Here is a 16,641-nt window from a genome sequence, read left to right on the forward strand (position 1 = left end):
GATTTGATAATGACGTCGTCCACATACACCTCTATCTCTTTGTGTATCATATCATGGAAGATGGTTGTCATGGCTCTCATGTGGGTAGCCCCAGCATTTTTTAGACCAAATGGCATCATCTTGTAGCAGTATACCCCCCATGGTGTAAAAGCTATTTTCTCTGCGTCTTCTTCATCCATCCAGATCAGGTGATAACCCGCGAATCAATCTACAAAGGATTGGAGTTCATGCTTGGCGCAATAATCGATCAGGATGTGTATATTCGGTAGTGGGAAGTCGTCCTTGGGACTTGCTCTGTTTAAATCTCTATAGTCAACACATACTCTGACTTTCCCATCTTTCTTCGGTACTGGCACAATGTTGGCGAACCAAGTTGGGTACTCAACCACCCTAAGAACTTTGGCTTTGATCTGCTTAGTAATCTCTTCCTTGATTTTCAGGCTCATATCTGGTTTGGATTTTCTGAGTTTCTGCTTCACTGGCGGACACATTGGATCGGTAGGTAACTTGTGAGCCACTATGGACGTGCTCAAACCGGTCATGTCATCATATGACCATGCAAAAATGTCCTCATACTCCCTTAAGAAACGAATGTACTCTTCTTTCTCTGTTGGCGATAAGTGAATGCTGATACGAGTCTCTTTGATGGTCTCGGCGTCCTCCAAATTTACTGCTTCGGTTTCGTCCAGGTTGGACTTAGGCTTATTCTCAAAGTTTCAACCTCCCTAACGACTTCTTCGGGTATTTCATCCTCTTTATTTGAATCACTACCCCCATATTGTGTTGCCTCATTACATGCCACAGTCACCGGTTCATCAGGAAAAGTAATAATAACGCTGTAGCAAGAAAAATATGGAAGATAATAATAAATATTAAAGAGCAATGCATTTGATTAAAACTTGAAAAAAAACATCTAGACAAGTACGGCTCGATGAATCGAGCATTTATTTTGAAACAAGTAAGTCTTTAAAACAAAATTACTAAAAATCTTAAATGCCTAGAATGGCTATAAAAATAAAATTTGCCAAGCTACCCAGGGACTCGGCGGGCCTGGGATGGTGTGGCGGTCCAGTTCCTGAGAACAACTCCCTTCTCCATAGTCTGAATAGTGAGGCCTTCTTCCTCCTCCTCCTTAATTATCGCACTGCAGTCCATGTCTTCATCCTCCAAGAACAGATTCCTTAGCCTAGCTAACACTTCTTCTTCTGCAGTTCCCCATATTGTATCAGCTTGGTGAAAAGCTTGATCCAGATATGGCACTGGTTGCTCGAGAGGGTAATACGGTCCGCGCCATGGAGGCGACCAATTATTATACTCTTGCCATGTTTAATGATATCCGAGCCCAAAGGTAGTACCATGACCCTTCAGCCGTATTGATTTAGTAATACCCTGGAGATTCTTCCCAAGCCCTCTGCCGGGTTCATACCCAGACCATGCCAGTATGCTTTCTATTTTGCTACTCCACCATTTATCTTTCTCAACGGCATTGACACGTTCAATGTGATGATAGGTCTCCCCTCCCAGCTTTCTTCTGTTTTCGATAACCGGGATGGTTTGGCTGGTGTAAATGGGGTTACTCCCGTCTCCGTGAATGATCACCTCCTGGCGGTTCCATTCGAATTTCATGGCTTGATGTAGTGTGGAAGCCACCGCCCCAGCGGCATGTATCCATGGTCGGCCCAATAGAAGATTGTACGAGGCTGGTATGTCGAGCACCTGAAACTCGACGTCGAACCAAGTTTGCCCCATTTGCAAGCAAAGGTTAATTTCCCCAATCGTGGCCCTTTGAGATCCATCGAAAGCTTTCATGTTCATGCTTCCTGCCCGTATTTCATGAAAACCCTTGTCCAACCTTTTTAGAGTATCCAACGGACAAATATTGAGGCTCGAACCCCCATCAATCAAGACCCTAGCGATGAAATTTTCCTCAAATTGCACCGTGATATGCAATGCTCGTTTGTGATTCAATCCTTCAGGTGGTAGCTCATCCTCATGGAAGGTTATTTTATGACTTTACAGTACTTGTCCTACCATGTTGGCCACTCTCCGCCGGTGATCATACGCTTCACTCAACACCTTCATTAAAGCGTTCTTGTGCGCCTTTGAATTTTGCAACAATGATAGGATGGATATCTGAGCTGGGGTTTTGTTAAAATGATCAATGACGGAATACTCCCTTGCTTGTACTTTCCTCCAAAGGTCGTCTGGCCCTGTTTCGGTGGCAGGCTGCTTGGTAGTGGCATCCTTACTTGGTCCTCCCAAGTGTTCAGGTGTATAGACTCTTCCGGTCCTAGTCATTCCTTGCGCAGCATCGGATTCCTCTACCTTTGCCTTTCTTTTTCGCCGAGCTTCGGCAATGTAATCCTAAGGTATTGCTTTTGAATTGAAAGGAGGTGTGGTTCATACTATCACTGTAAAAGGTGCGACCACTTCTACTTCAAAACGGAACAGGGGTGGCCGGGGGTGGAGCCACCTCTACCTCAAATGGAACTGATGTGGCTACCTCAACCTCGATTGGCGACTGAGTCTGTACTACAATAGGAGTAAGTGTGAGTGAGGGTTTAAAGTCATCACCTTCCCGAATAAGCCCAATCGACCCCTTAGGATCCCACTCTTCGTTCGTCTCTATCACATGTATCCCACCGCCTTTATGATCAGGGAGGGGGTTGTTGCGAACATTGGGTGTGACTTCCTTTTCCTGTATGACCTTGTTGTCAATCAGCGTCTGTGTAAGGCCCCGTGGAATTCTTACTCAAAAACCCGAAATCTGGTAGTGCCAAGTTAGGAATATGTGTTAGAAATGCGGTTCGGACCTTTTGGATTGATCTGTGCATTAAAAAGTTAAGGAAAAATGTTTTCAGAAGAGCGCGTTTCTATGGCCAATTATGCGACCGCATAATAGCAATGCGGGCCGCATATTTGCCGTAGAGTGAGGCAGAATGTTGGCTAATTTGAGGACAAATATGCGGCCAAATTATGCGATCGCATAATGGATATGCGGGCTGAATAGTCGTCGCATAACATCCTTGGAATTTTTGCGAGGGGCAGTTCTGCGGTGCATTATGCGACCGCAAAATAGGTATGCAGACCGCATTTTTGTCGCATACCCGGGCAGAATGCTCAAGTTTTGAGGGCCATTTTGCGGTCCCTTTTGCGGGCCGCATATCAGTTATGCGGTCGCATATGCGACGGCAGATTGAGTCGGGGCTCCTATTTTTTAACTTTTAAAACCCGACCCCATCTCATTAAAAATACCCCATTAGACCCTTTTATGCTATTTTCTACTGCATTTAGAGTGAGAGAAGAATTCTAGAGAGAGGAAGTGATCCTCACCAAGTCCCCATTCAACCCTTGCCCGAATCCTTGAAGATTATCAAGTAAAGTTACTAAGCCTTCATTCTAAGAGGTAAGAACTTGTGCCCTAATCTTTGATTTTGAAATTCCTACTAAAATGAGTAATTAACAAGTGGGTTCATGGGTATAAGAATTGATTATCTTGCATGCATGAATGATAAAAGGGTATGGGGAGATTGTGAGCTAAAAATGTAACAAATGGGGTGTAGGATGATAGAACCTCTCACAAAAAGGTCCTAAAATCACAATGCACTCTTAGTGCTTGATAATATACTCAAATGGGCTAGAATCTTAATCATCTCTCTAAGTTTTGGTTCAACTTGTAATTCTCATAAAATAGATCGAAGTTGCTAAGAGTTCCGGAATTTTGTAAGAATTTAAGGAAAGCTCTATTGAGGTATGTATGGATAAAACCCCCTCTCTTGGAAATTGAGTTCCTTTGGTGTCCATGCAAATGTTGTAAGACCGAAATTTGATTGATTTATTTATTGTTATTTCACATGAATTGGTGTTGCAAATATATACGTGAAAGGTGTGTCCCAATGTGTTCAATATACTATTCTCGGTAATTTAAGGATGTGTGAAGAATGTGAACCATGTGTTGAAATGCCTAGACTTCAAGTCAAGTTTAAACTGAGATTGTTATAACAAACTATGTGAAATCTTCTCTATGCTTACAACTTGAATTGCTCTTGTATGTGCCTATTATCCTAAATTGCAAGGTTAACGTTGAAAGTGGAAATGATGTGAAATGTGGGGAAAAAGAGCTCGAGTTATGAAATGTGGCCTAGTGCCAAGTATGGTGTGATAATTGTGGCCCCAAGTGCCTATGAATTGATATATGTGAAATAAAGATTGAAATGAGATGATTAATGAAAAAGGAATAACGTCTTGGTAAGACGGCCTAGCCGATCGGGCCGTGATCGGACGCCATGCCGCACACATGGTGGTATTGTGATGATACTGAATCCGGAAAGTGAGAATGAGATTGTGATACATGTCTCAAATGAGGCAACCTAGCCGACCGGGTCGTGATCGAACTCCGCGCAAGAAAGCAGTGGTATTGTGAACGATGACGAACAGTATTAAATGCCCCAATCTAAAGCTACGAGAATTATGTGAAAGTGATATGATTCTTCTATTTGATGATGTGGTGATCTTTTAAAGATTTTGATTGATCCTTATGACTTCTTTGTTCTTGTATGATAGTTCTTTCTAATGAGATGGTGTTTAGTTATACATACTAGTACTATTCCATGGTAGTAACGTCCCTTTTGCCGGGGGCGCTACATCTTTGAACGGATATAGGTGGATCCATAGTAGACAGTGCCGATCGTAGGTAGCGGAGCATCCTCCACTCAGCAATCTTGGTGAGCCCCTTTTCTTCCAGGGGTTATGCAGTATGTCTTTTGTTATAAATTACCACTTTTGAGGTATAGCCGGGGCCTTGTTGCCGACATTATCATAACTGTCTTTTGTATCTTTAGAGGCTCCGTAGACGTTTGTGGGAGTTATGTACGGGTGTTGGATAGGTCAATGAACTGTGTTGTAATTCTAAACTCTAGTTCTTTTAAACCGTATCTGTATGAAATCTTGGAAACTTAACGATGGTTTAAGGGTTGTAATATAAAATGAACTAACAATGTTGCATGTACGATCTTTCCTTCTGTCTAAATAAATGAAAGCATGGTTTCCTTAATCATATTGAGTTAGGTAGAAAGTGTCCAAAAGGCTTGCTCAGTTGGGTTCACTCGATTGAGCGCCGGTCGCACCTCCTGAGGTTGGGGCGTGACACTCTGGATCTTATCTCAATGCTCGGCACTCGTCAGTGGTGTGCCCCTTCATACCGGAATGGTACGCACAACTTTTGTTAGGATTGACCTATTGGGATGGATTCTCTAATGCCACAGCGGGAACATGAGTGATGTAACCTGCGACTTTCAACCTTTCATACAGCTGGTCGATAGGTTCAGCAATAGCGGTGTATTATCTGAGTGGCTTGCGGTCAAAACTAGGTCGTGGTTTTGGATAATTTTGGCGAGTTGGAGGTGATTGGAAATGAGACGGTTGGGAATTATAGGTATGATAGGCAGTGGCTGGTTGGGAATATCTGGGAGATGATGGTTGATATGTAGGTGGTGGTGCTTGGTATGTGGGTGGAGGTGTTTGATATGTGGGTGGAGGTGTTCGATAGGTAAGTGGAGATTTTGGGCCTTGAGCCACCTTTACTGCCCCAACGTCTTTCTTTTTTGATATGCCTGTCATGCCCCGAACTGGGGGCGAGACCGGTCTCGCCCCTAGGTTCGGGGCGTGACAGAAGTGGTATCAGAGCAGTTCTGTCCTAGGGAGTCTACAAGCCATGTCTAGTAGAGTCTTGTTTATGGGTGTGTTGTGCACCACACTTATAAGCAGGAGGCTACAGGGCATTTAGGACTGTCACTCTTTCTTCTTCCTCTAGATCGTGTGGTAGAGCTCACTTATAAGAATTCAAATTCCGAACTTCTATTTTATTCCTAATAAGACGATGTCTACGTTCAGAAAGATGATCGCTAAGAGATATAGCTGTGGAAGTGTTGAATTAGAGGAACTCGATTTTGCATCTTGCTTACGATGAGTAAATGCGAGGTCTTCAGCAGATCATGCGTGTACTAAAAGGTGCACGGTTCTTGATAAGGAGTTTTTAGGAAAGAATACTTATCCACTCTTACGGTAAAAAAAAGGAATAACGGAATCGGAAGTTAGACACAAGTTGCAGCAAGTAAAAGAAGCATGGTGAAGAAGGGAACCAAGTACCCAAATTAATAAAGATTATCATTATTTACCATTCAGGTTGGGATATATAAGCATTTTGAATTATCTTCAACAGTAATAGATGTACGTACAATCGGCCACACCTATCTTAGTCATGCCTTATGGGAGCTAACGGATATAGTTTGAGAGAAGGACAGGATAGTAGGATCCGGCTGGGGTTAGAGTAATCCAAAATGATGAATGGATGGTTTGCGTTAGTTGACATTTCCGAAGGATATTACAAAAGTGCTAATAGATCTCCTTGTGAGACACCCAGGTGGTGCACTAGAATATTACAATTAGCTGAGAATACTAGCGTGATCAATAAATTCCGAAGATAGGCACTGAAAGTCTGGAAGGGATAAATATTACCTTAGTGTGACTCTCGTCCCTGGTAGAGGAAGGGGGTTGAGCAACGCGAAGAGCCCACGAATGATGCAAGGAGAGCTAAAAGCGAAAGAATATCTTGTTGAAAGTTTCAGAATAAAGTGATAGATAGAAATGTTAGCAGGAAATAAGAAGAGATCTAATGAAGCATTAAGAGTAAGATGTGATACATGGATGACAACGGTAGGTCAAAAAGATGATAGTATTACAGAATCTATAGTCAAATGAAGAAAGAGACGAGGGGAGATGGGCCTTAACAACAAAAGAATATAGGCCATAGAGTCACGTCCTCATTTCGAGAAATAAATTCGCGACTCTAAAGTGATTAACCGAAGGGAAAGTTAGACCCAGAGTAATAGAAATCAATATGGACTGGTGAACAAGATAAACTAAAAATGAATTAGGAACTGAGTGATTTGATAATAGTCAGCATCATGAGAATTCCAGATTGCGTTCCGGCAGTAATAGAATGGATAACAGAAGAAGATCCATGACGAATTCGGAGGATGGTCATTTAGGAAAACGCTTTCCTAAAGCAAGCAATGTGAGCAAAGTTAAGCTTAAGGGACTATATGTGCCAGTTACACTAAGTGCCACCATTGTGATTGAGGAATTTTGTCATCCTTGGTACAGAAGGATTACCGCAAGGCGAGTAAGGTTCATTGATGATATAAAAAGAAGCCAAAGATGGAGAGAAAAAAACATCTATAGGCAGGTCGTCGTAGCTCCAAGTCTTAGTACTCCCCTAAAGGGGGGAATATGGAATGATAAAGGAAGAATACGATAAAAATAAGAAAGGGATGGCATTGCATTTATCCAAATCCTATAGATATGCTACGATTCCAGAACGTTATGTAAGCACGACGTCAAGAAACGGAAGTAAGGGTTCCTGCCCGGGATGCAATTGATAGATAAGGAACCAGTAGGTGAGGTGAGTTAAGACAAGGAAATAACCCAAGAAAGGTTACGCGGAATATGGATATGAGAATGGGTCGACGAGTAGTTAGTAGTTGATTTAGGAAGAGCCTAGTCATGACTAGACAAGAAGTTACAGACAAATCAGTAGATCATGCAAGATAAATATATCAAACCCCAACATGGAGAATTTAGTCTCGCAGTAATGTCATTATAATACTTGAGATATATTCAAATAGGAGTCGGGGTAGTTAAAGGTACAGTATGAGTGTTACGGGGATAAAAGAAAGTACCACTGGGAAGGCAGTCAAAATATCAGTTCAGAAGCAACCCTACAAGCACAAGGGCACGAAGGTAGGCAACTACGGATGATTATAGGCAAGGAAGGACATCAAAAGGTCCATAATAAGCTCCCAACTTTACGAGAGTCAAGGGTTCTCCCTAAGTACTACAACAAAAGACTAGCTGAGGAAATAAGGAAGAAGGCTTCAACTTAAGCACAACGACCTAAAGAGGAAATGGTCATGTAACAACAGTCTCACAACAACATTGGAAGCACTCCAAAGGAAAGTGGCACCTACCGTGGCTAATAAACGGGAAGTAAAATTAGAAGTGATATTCAAGATCATATGAGTTGCACAAAAATTTCTGGCATGTGTGGGCACTAAGATAAGCTAAGTATGGACGTAACATGGAGGCAGAAAGACCAGGAAAAGTAATAGCTTACCTTGAAAGAAAGCTAAGATGGAACGAAAGAAATTATTCGATCAATGATCCTGAGTTGGTTATGTTATGAACGCCCTTAAGGGTTCAGGGTTTTATACATGCAGCATATACAGCCGTAGAAGATTCTCGTATACATTAAAGAAAGAAATGAGCCCAGGTCACAAACAATGGATTAAATTGTTAAAGGATTGTATCATGCATATTCCTCAGTACCCATGAACGGCTAAACAGAATAACTAATACCATGAACCCCAGAGCAGGAGATAATTTAAGCCGACATAAAGGCCGATCAGAAGAAGGAGGAAACTAAAGAGTTACATCAACGAAGTAAATCAGGAATCTAATTATTGGACCCAGAGATATGACAGCATTATTTATATGGTGTTCATGTTGATGTGTTCACAGATCATAAAAGCCTGCAATATATCTTCAAGCCAAAAAGACTTGAAATTGCGACAGAGGCGATGACTTGAGTTATTAAAAGATTACGATGTTAACATTCTCTACCATCCAGGGAAAGCTAATGTTGTAGCAGATGCCTTAAAGTCGCCGATCTATGGGTAGCTTAGCACTTGTAGAGGCCGAAAAAAAGACAATTAACCAGAGAGATTCATCAATTAGCTTGTTTGGGGATTCAGTTAGTAGACTTTGGCAATGGAGGATTTGTACTCCAAAATACCGCAAAATCATCTCTCATAATTGAAGTAGGGGAGAGGCAGTACGAGTACCCAGTGTTGGTTGAGTTGAGAGAGAGGGTTCCACAGCAAAGGAAGCCATTGTTAGAACTCAAAGGAGATGGGGTTCTCAGATACAGGAGTCGTTTGTGTGTTCCAGATGTAGAGGGCTACGAGACAGGATTATGTCAGAGGCACATTATTCGTGGTACTCCATTCACCCTGGGTCTACAAAGATGTATCATGACATTAAGGATGTGTATTGGTGGAACGATATGAAGAAGAACATTGCTAAGTATGTCGCTCAATGCCCTAGTTGCCAGCAAGTGAAGATAGAGAACCAGAAGCCCGGAGGGCTAATATAGACTATAGAGATCCCGACATGGAAATGAAAGGCGATAAACATGGACTTTATCACGGGTTTACCTCGTTCTTATCGTAAATTCGATTCTGTATGGGTGATAGTCAATAGGCTCACGAAATCAGCTCATTTCCTACCGGTCAGATCTTCATATACATCAGAAGATTATGCAAGGTTATATATTAAGGAGATAGTGCGACTACACGGAGTGCCAATATCTATTATATCTGACCGTGAGGCCCAGTTTACAACATATTTTTGGAGGTCATTTCAGAAAGGTCTAGGGACTCAGGTGAGTCTCAGCATAGCTTTTCATCCACAAACTGATGGACAAGCCGAGCGTACAATTCAGATGCTCGAGGATATGTTACGAGCATGTGTGCTGGATTTTAAAAGAAGTTGGGATGAGTATCTACCTTTTATCGAGTTTGCATATAATAACAGTTACCACTCCAGTATCCAGATGGCTCCATACGAGGCTTTGTGTGGGCGTAAGTGCAGATCTCCTATAGGGTGGTTTGATGTTGGAGAATCTGGGTTACATGGGCCAGACCTGATTCAGCAGGCCATAGAAAAAGTAAAGCTTATCCGGGAGCGACTTTTGACAGCTCAGAGTTGTTAGAAGTCATATTCTGACGTACGGCGATGAGATTTAGAGTTCGGGGTTAATGACTGGGTATTCTTAAAGGTGTCACCTATGAAAGGTGTGATGAGATTTGGCAAGAAAGGCAAGCTTAGGCCACGGTATATTGGGCCTTATAGGATCATTCGGAGAGTGGGCCAAGTAGCTTATGAGTTAGAATTGCCCTCGGAACTGGAGTCTGTTCATCTGGTTTTTCATGTATCTATGTTACGAAAGTGCATTGGCGATCCTACCCAAGTGGTGCCCACAGATGATGTACAGATTATAGAGGACTTGCCATACGAGGAAATTCCGGTTGCCATCCTAGACCGAAAAATCCGCAAGCTACGAAATAAGGAGATAGCATCCATGAAGGTTTTATGGAGAAGTAAGAAGGTGGAAGATGACGTGGGAAGCAGAGGAAGAAATGAAGTCTAAATAACCCCACCTTTTTCAAACTGGAGATATGGCTTGAGATTTTTGGGATACCTCAGCACAACTCTATTCAGGCCAGTAGATCATCAGGTAAGCTCTCATTTTGACCCTCAGAATTTATGATGAACAGTTGTGTGAAGCCAAGTGTTGCTATTTACAGAAAGTGGCCATGTGTGGCGTGTATAGTATATTTTCTGGCTGCGTACAGGTTAGTTTTAGTCTAGTGTATAGAAGAGACTCCGGCAAAAAATTTTTTTTTTCCAAAAGTATCTAAAAGTAAACATTCGAGGACGAATGTTTCTAAGGGGGGAGGATGTTACACCTCGCGTTTTTTGTACGTTAAAATTTTATTTTCAGTTAACCGACGTAGACTCGGGGATGAGATCATCTTGACGTTAACGTACTTACGCTATTTATAACAAGCGATAAATAAGTATTATGAAGAATAAAGGAGTACACGGATTATAGAAAACGAGTTTCGTTGAAAGTGGACAATTTGGAATAACATGCAGGTCGAGCAATAATATCCGATAATTATGAACTAGTACCATGGTACCATATGACCACGGTAGTATAATGTGTAAAATATATATATATATATATATATATATATATATATATATATATATATATATATATAATAAGTTAAATTTTAAATATTTTGGGATAATTTTTAAATTATGCGGGTAATTAGTTAATTACCGGGTAACGGGACATTATCCGGTTAACTAATACGTGGATAAAAATTAACAAAATAACCCCCCAAGAGAAACGTGGCAGCCCCCTTTTAGTCTAAGGTGAGTCATTAATCACCTTTACATGTGTCACAAGGCTAATTTACAAAGCCTTATCCAACAAAGACTCTTATGAGCTAATTTACAAAGCCTTATCCAACAAAGACTCTTATGAGCTAATTTACAAAGCCTTATCCAACAAAGACTCTTAGGAGCATATCCAATAGAAAGGGGAAAAGATCAAAACCACATTTGGCATTCTGACTTAAACCAAAAAAACGTGAGAGAGCAGGAACATTTCGTTCAAATTCAATCCTTAGCCTCATTTAATGCCTTTAGCTTCATTTAGTGCCTTAAGCTCCAATTCATTTCTTTGGTTCTGAAATCAAGAACTTGGAAACAGAAGTTACTTTCGTCCAAAATTCTTTAGCCAAAGTTCGATTGGAAATTCAAAGACCAACAACAATTTTGTTCAATCCAAGCATAGGTTCGTTCGTATTTCGCAAGAAGCAGAAAGCTTCATTTCGTTTAAATAATTCCAGGAACAGGTATGTTAAGGCTAAGCTCTTCTATCATTTTGACATGATCTCGTAATTACACGAGTTTGATAACGAGGCATAAAGAAAAATTAATATCCCGGAATTTATGTATATTTTTCTAGTCTTGCAAGTTATAGTATTCTCCTCATTGGGACTTTATATTCAATTGAGTATTTCCTTCTTCCAGTCAAGAGAGCAGGGAGTCTATATATACAGTATCACAATATTTTTATTACCATCGAGCTATAATCGATGGGCAGGCCCCTATTGGGCAACCTCTGATCAGATGGTAAGTTATATGACGGTCCTACTGTGGCCGAGCGTATATGAGCGAGTCCAGTTGGTCGAGATACATAGCCTAGTATGGCCGAGCGCCTATGAGCGAGCCTACTACGTTAGAGTAGTTATATATATATACCGAGCCTTATAGGGCCGAACAACTATTTTACTTACTATATTGAGAGAATTGAGTCAGTGTCAGCAGGTAAGCATATCTTAAGATTATCTTTGACTTCCAGTTACTTGCAGTTATTATATTATCAGTTCAGTTTCGGCTTTCAGTATATTGCCTTACATACTCAGTACATTATTTCGTACTGACGTCCCTTTTCTGGGGGCGCTGCATTTCATGCGTGCAGGTTCAGACAGACAGGCAGGTAGACCTCCTCATTAAGTGTTGCCCGAGTTCAGCTTGATCGGTAAGCTCCATGCCTTTCGGAGTTGTCGGGTCTAGAGCTTTATGTACATCTTGTGTATATATGTATATATGGTATGAATAGGTCGGGGAGCTGTTTCAATCACAGTGTATCCACCAGTAGAGGCTTGTAGACGTATCCTGTTAGTTAGTGAAATATGTTGGGCTTGTAGACCTTGTAGGTATATTTGGTTGGTTTGTCAGCTGCAATAATTACGACGGCCTTGTCGGCCCAGCTTTATATTGATATTTAGTTAGCATTCGCAGTTGTCTTGCAATTGGCCCATGGCCAAAGTATGACATCACATGTTCAGAGTTCCTTAGTCGCAAGTTGGTACGCAAGGTTAGGTGAGGCACCTAGTACCGGTCTCGCCCCCAGGTTCGGGGCGTGACAATGCCGCATGATTGCAATGCCTTATTTGTGGCCTGCAATGCCTCAAAATTCGTTACCATCCCGCTTTTGATGCCTTCCTCGATTCTTTCCCCAAGTTTGATGATATCGGAGAATTTATGGTTTTCTATAACCATCAACCTTTCGTAATACTGCAGATCTTGTGCTCTGACGAAGAACTTGTTCATCTGTTTCTCGTCCAAAGATGGTCTGACCTTGGCCGTTTCCGACCTCCAATGAGTAGCGTACTCACAAAAGTCTCGGTGGGTTTTTTCTTAAGATTCCGAATGTAGAAAATATCTGGTGCGTTTCCCGTGTTGAACCTGAATCAGTCCATGAAATCTGATGCCATGCTCACCCAATTGGACCATTTCTTGGGATCCTGGCTGATGTACCAGGACAAAGCATCTCCAGTAAGACTCCTCATGAAGAGTTTCATCCAGATCTTTTCATCTTTTCCGACTCCAACAAGCTTGTCACAATAGGTCCTCAGATGAACCCTGGGATCACCTGTACCGTCAAACATCTCGAACTTAGGAGGTTTGTACCCCTCTGGCAGTTCTACATCTGCTGTATGCATAGGTCTTCATAATTCAAACCTTCTATCCCTTTGCCGCCTTCGACACCCTGAAGCCGACTTGTCAATTTCTTGAGTTCTTCGGCCATGTTCTTGATGAGCAGGTCCTTCTCAGCTGATTCTGGTGTATAGGAAGTTGGTTGAGTAGAGTGAGGTATGGTCTCCACATATATGGGGTTGTTTTGATGAGTGGTAGGGACTTGGGTGTAGTGATGGTCATTGGTTGAGTTTTAAGGATCGGGAATGGGTTGTGGTGTATTCTGGGGAGTGTGGTAAGTGGCGGTTGGTGGGTACTTGATTGGTTGATGGTGGTGTTGTGGCGGAGTTGGTACCGGTAAGGGATTGAGATTCTGAGGCGTGGTTGCATATTGATGCGGTGCATGAGGGTTTTGTGGATGTTGGTTTGGTGTATTCTGAGGAGGTGCTGGGTTCTTTGGGTTTTGTTGATTAATGTCGGGAACATTCAAAGTGAGGGATAAGTTCGCCAAGTTGCTGACCTGCTCAAGTTCTCCCTGTAGCTCCAGTATCTTTTGTTCTAACCTTAGAACCAAATCATTTGGTGCTGGAGTACTCTGACCATCTGAAGTTTTTGCATTTTTCGCATTTTCCATTCGAATACCACTTAAGTCATCCATTTTAGCCTTCCCTTTGCACTTTGTATTGCTTGGAGGAGGAGGAGGTAGAGGGCCTCTAGATCTGGTATGATACGCTGATGATGCCAGTATGAGCAAACCAACCTTAGGGGTGAGAATAATCAAAATAAAGAAAAAAAGATAAACAAGTCAGTAAGGATTCTGAAATGTCTACAGTGTTTAAACACATATTGCGAGAATGTAAATTCGTGTCCTAATTTGGGAGCCTCGTTGTGCCCGCGGTAGGCCTAGCGACAAATAGATTTGGAGAAATTTAGATGCCAGTGAATGCCTCATTTCATAATATGAAAAATAGACGAATCCCAAAAAGACACTAAGATAATAGAAAAGTAAGTCACTATTGGCACTTGGCCTTATTACATTTTTGGAAAGAAAATAAATCTAGCCTATTTGGTCCCAGAAGGACTGTAAGGCCCGAGAAAATTTCGCTAAGTAATTTAAGATTTCGTGGTGCCAGGTAGGCTAATTATAATATTTTATGTGCTATTAACATTATGGGCATCAATTAGATTTGGTAAATAGGTGCATAAGTCTTATAATGTGTAATGTGGGGTCTAATGGGAGGCCTAAGTCTAAGTCAAATTGGAAAATTTCATAATAGGCTAAAATTCCAAATGAGTTCGCACAAGTCTCCACTTTGGACGAGCATATCTAAATAAATATAAGGTTTTATGTGGTGAACAACCTATCATATGAAAGGTCTTCGAGTCTAGTTTCCAACGCTTCAAACCGTTCGTTATTTGGACATTCCTACACAAAGTTATGATCAAATTATCAAAAGGTGGCAAAATACGATCCTGTGTCAGTTCTGCGATCGCAAAACCATTATGCGGTCCGCATAATTGATCTTCGACCGCAAATCTGGTCGCATACTGGACCAGTGTAACCCAGTTTTTGGCACCAGTTCCGCGATGCATTTTGCGACCCACATTCCTGTTTTGCGGTCCATTATGCGACCGCAGACCCGATTTCGGAGGCTTATTTTTTCTATTTTTATAACCCGACCCCATTTTAATAAATAGGCTTAGGGGCTTCATTTGGGGTCATTTTTCTACTGATTTTAGAGAGAGTTAAGAGCATATAGAGAGAGAAAGAAGGAGCCTAGCTCCAAATCACTAATCTTGTTCAAATCTTCAAGAATCAAAAAAGCTAGCCACTAGATTATCATCCATCCGGATAAGTCCTACTTCTAGAGCTTTTATGCAAGAGGTTAAGAGTTCAAATATATGGTAGGGTTAGAAATAATCCATGCATGTGCACTAGGTTGTAGTATGTGGAATTTTCAACTATTTTTGGGTAGTTTCTTGTTGAAATTAGTTGAGGAAAGAAGGGGTTTCAAGTATAGGACCTTGAAGCCTATTTCACATGTTAGGTGTTCGATGACATCCCTAGGAGAGTTGCACCATGGGGGTCTTTCTAATTATTAATCAATTTTTGCTATCTTCCTATAGATTATTATCGCTAGAAGTATTGGGGCATTTTTGTAACTTAAGGAAAGCTCAACAAGGTATGTAGGCTAAACTTTCTCTCTCAGAAGTGAATTCCATATTGTTTTCGTAAGTTTAAGTGTGGTTTGTCTACCAAAATGGTATAGCCATGAGTTACATTTTAAATGAAGGTTAGTATACCAATTAGGTGACCTGAATTCGATCTGCTTAATGCTCCTAGTTGCTCTTATGAGTACTAAATGCCTTGATTAAATGTGTCTATTTGTTGATAAACTGTAAAGATGTTTGGGAACAAATCGAATGAGTAAATGTGAAACAAATTATGAAACAAGTCTTGACCCAACCGTTATGAACTAACTTCAAAAATAGAATGGCCTAAAGGTCTTGTACCCGAACTATGCCGATAAATGGGTGTTTTAGATAATGCTTTGCCTTATAAATGCATTCAAGGTAATGCGAGTCCTTACACGTTCCGATGTTGAAAATGTGCATTTATCATGGTGGGAAAGGAGTAATTCAAGGATAATTGAGGTGATTGCTTACTTATAACTTCAATGTGTACTCAAATTGTTGGTTGGCATGTCCCTCTTTTGGAAGAAACCCTTGTGTCTGAAGTTGCTATTACTAATGAACTCGAGAATATATGATTCCCGGAATATTCGGTACATTGATATTGGTTGGTGATCCTTGGATATAAAGGAAATGAAAATGTGGAAAACCAAATGCGGCCTTCGTGCCATGAAAAAAAGATGAATCTTGTGAAAAGCCCAAAGGGCCAAAGAAATATTATTATCGTGAGAGATTGAGATTATTAATAAAAAAAACTATAAAATATGAAAAATATTGAGGTAAGCATAATTGTAGTTATACTATATTTGTATAATTGTATTTATACTACAACTCTGTGCAATATCAAATCATATCAAAAATGTTTTTGGGAGTATCATTAGCAAAACCGAGGAAGGGTGGGTCATAAGGCTCATACCTGAAACTACACATGCCGGTGTAAGGGTGGATCGTGGTTATTCCCCTTAATTGGGATGAACTTGGTAACATTTGTGAATTGGTAATGCCAACCCACACGGAATATGTGGGAAGGCCGCTTAGCCTATCGGGCCGTGATCGGACGCCATGCCGCACACATGGTGGTATTGTGCTGGGAATCAAAAACTAGAAATTCAAAACTGGAAATTGTAATTATGGTGCATGTCTCCAAGGGGATGACTTAGCCGATCGGATCGTGATCGGACTCCATGCTAACAATGACGGTGGCATAACTCATCTCGGTGCTAATGATCTCCCAACCAAAAATTATATATTATTTTCGTAAATTAGAAGACT

General features: G+C 41.1%; 1 protein-coding gene across 1 annotated transcript; it reads left to right on the plus strand.

Moving 5' to 3' along the window:
• The first annotated feature begins 9,250 nt into the window (after positions 1-9,250).
• Positions 9,251-10,267, plus strand: LOC109239372. Its single transcript, XM_019405927.1, has 3 exons — positions 9,251-9,499; positions 9,671-9,784; positions 10,067-10,267. The coding sequence occupies exons 1-3, from the start codon at positions 9,251-9,253 to the stop codon at positions 10,265-10,267; spliced, it is 564 nt and encodes a 187-aa protein (XP_019261472.1).
• Positions 10,268-16,641: the final 6,374 nt, after the last annotated feature.

Source organism: Nicotiana attenuata, unplaced genomic scaffold (genome assembly GCF_001879085.1).
Source record: "Nicotiana attenuata strain UT unplaced genomic scaffold, NIATTr2, whole genome shotgun sequence".
NCBI classification, from domain to species: Eukaryota; Viridiplantae; Streptophyta; class Magnoliopsida; order Solanales; family Solanaceae; genus Nicotiana; species Nicotiana attenuata.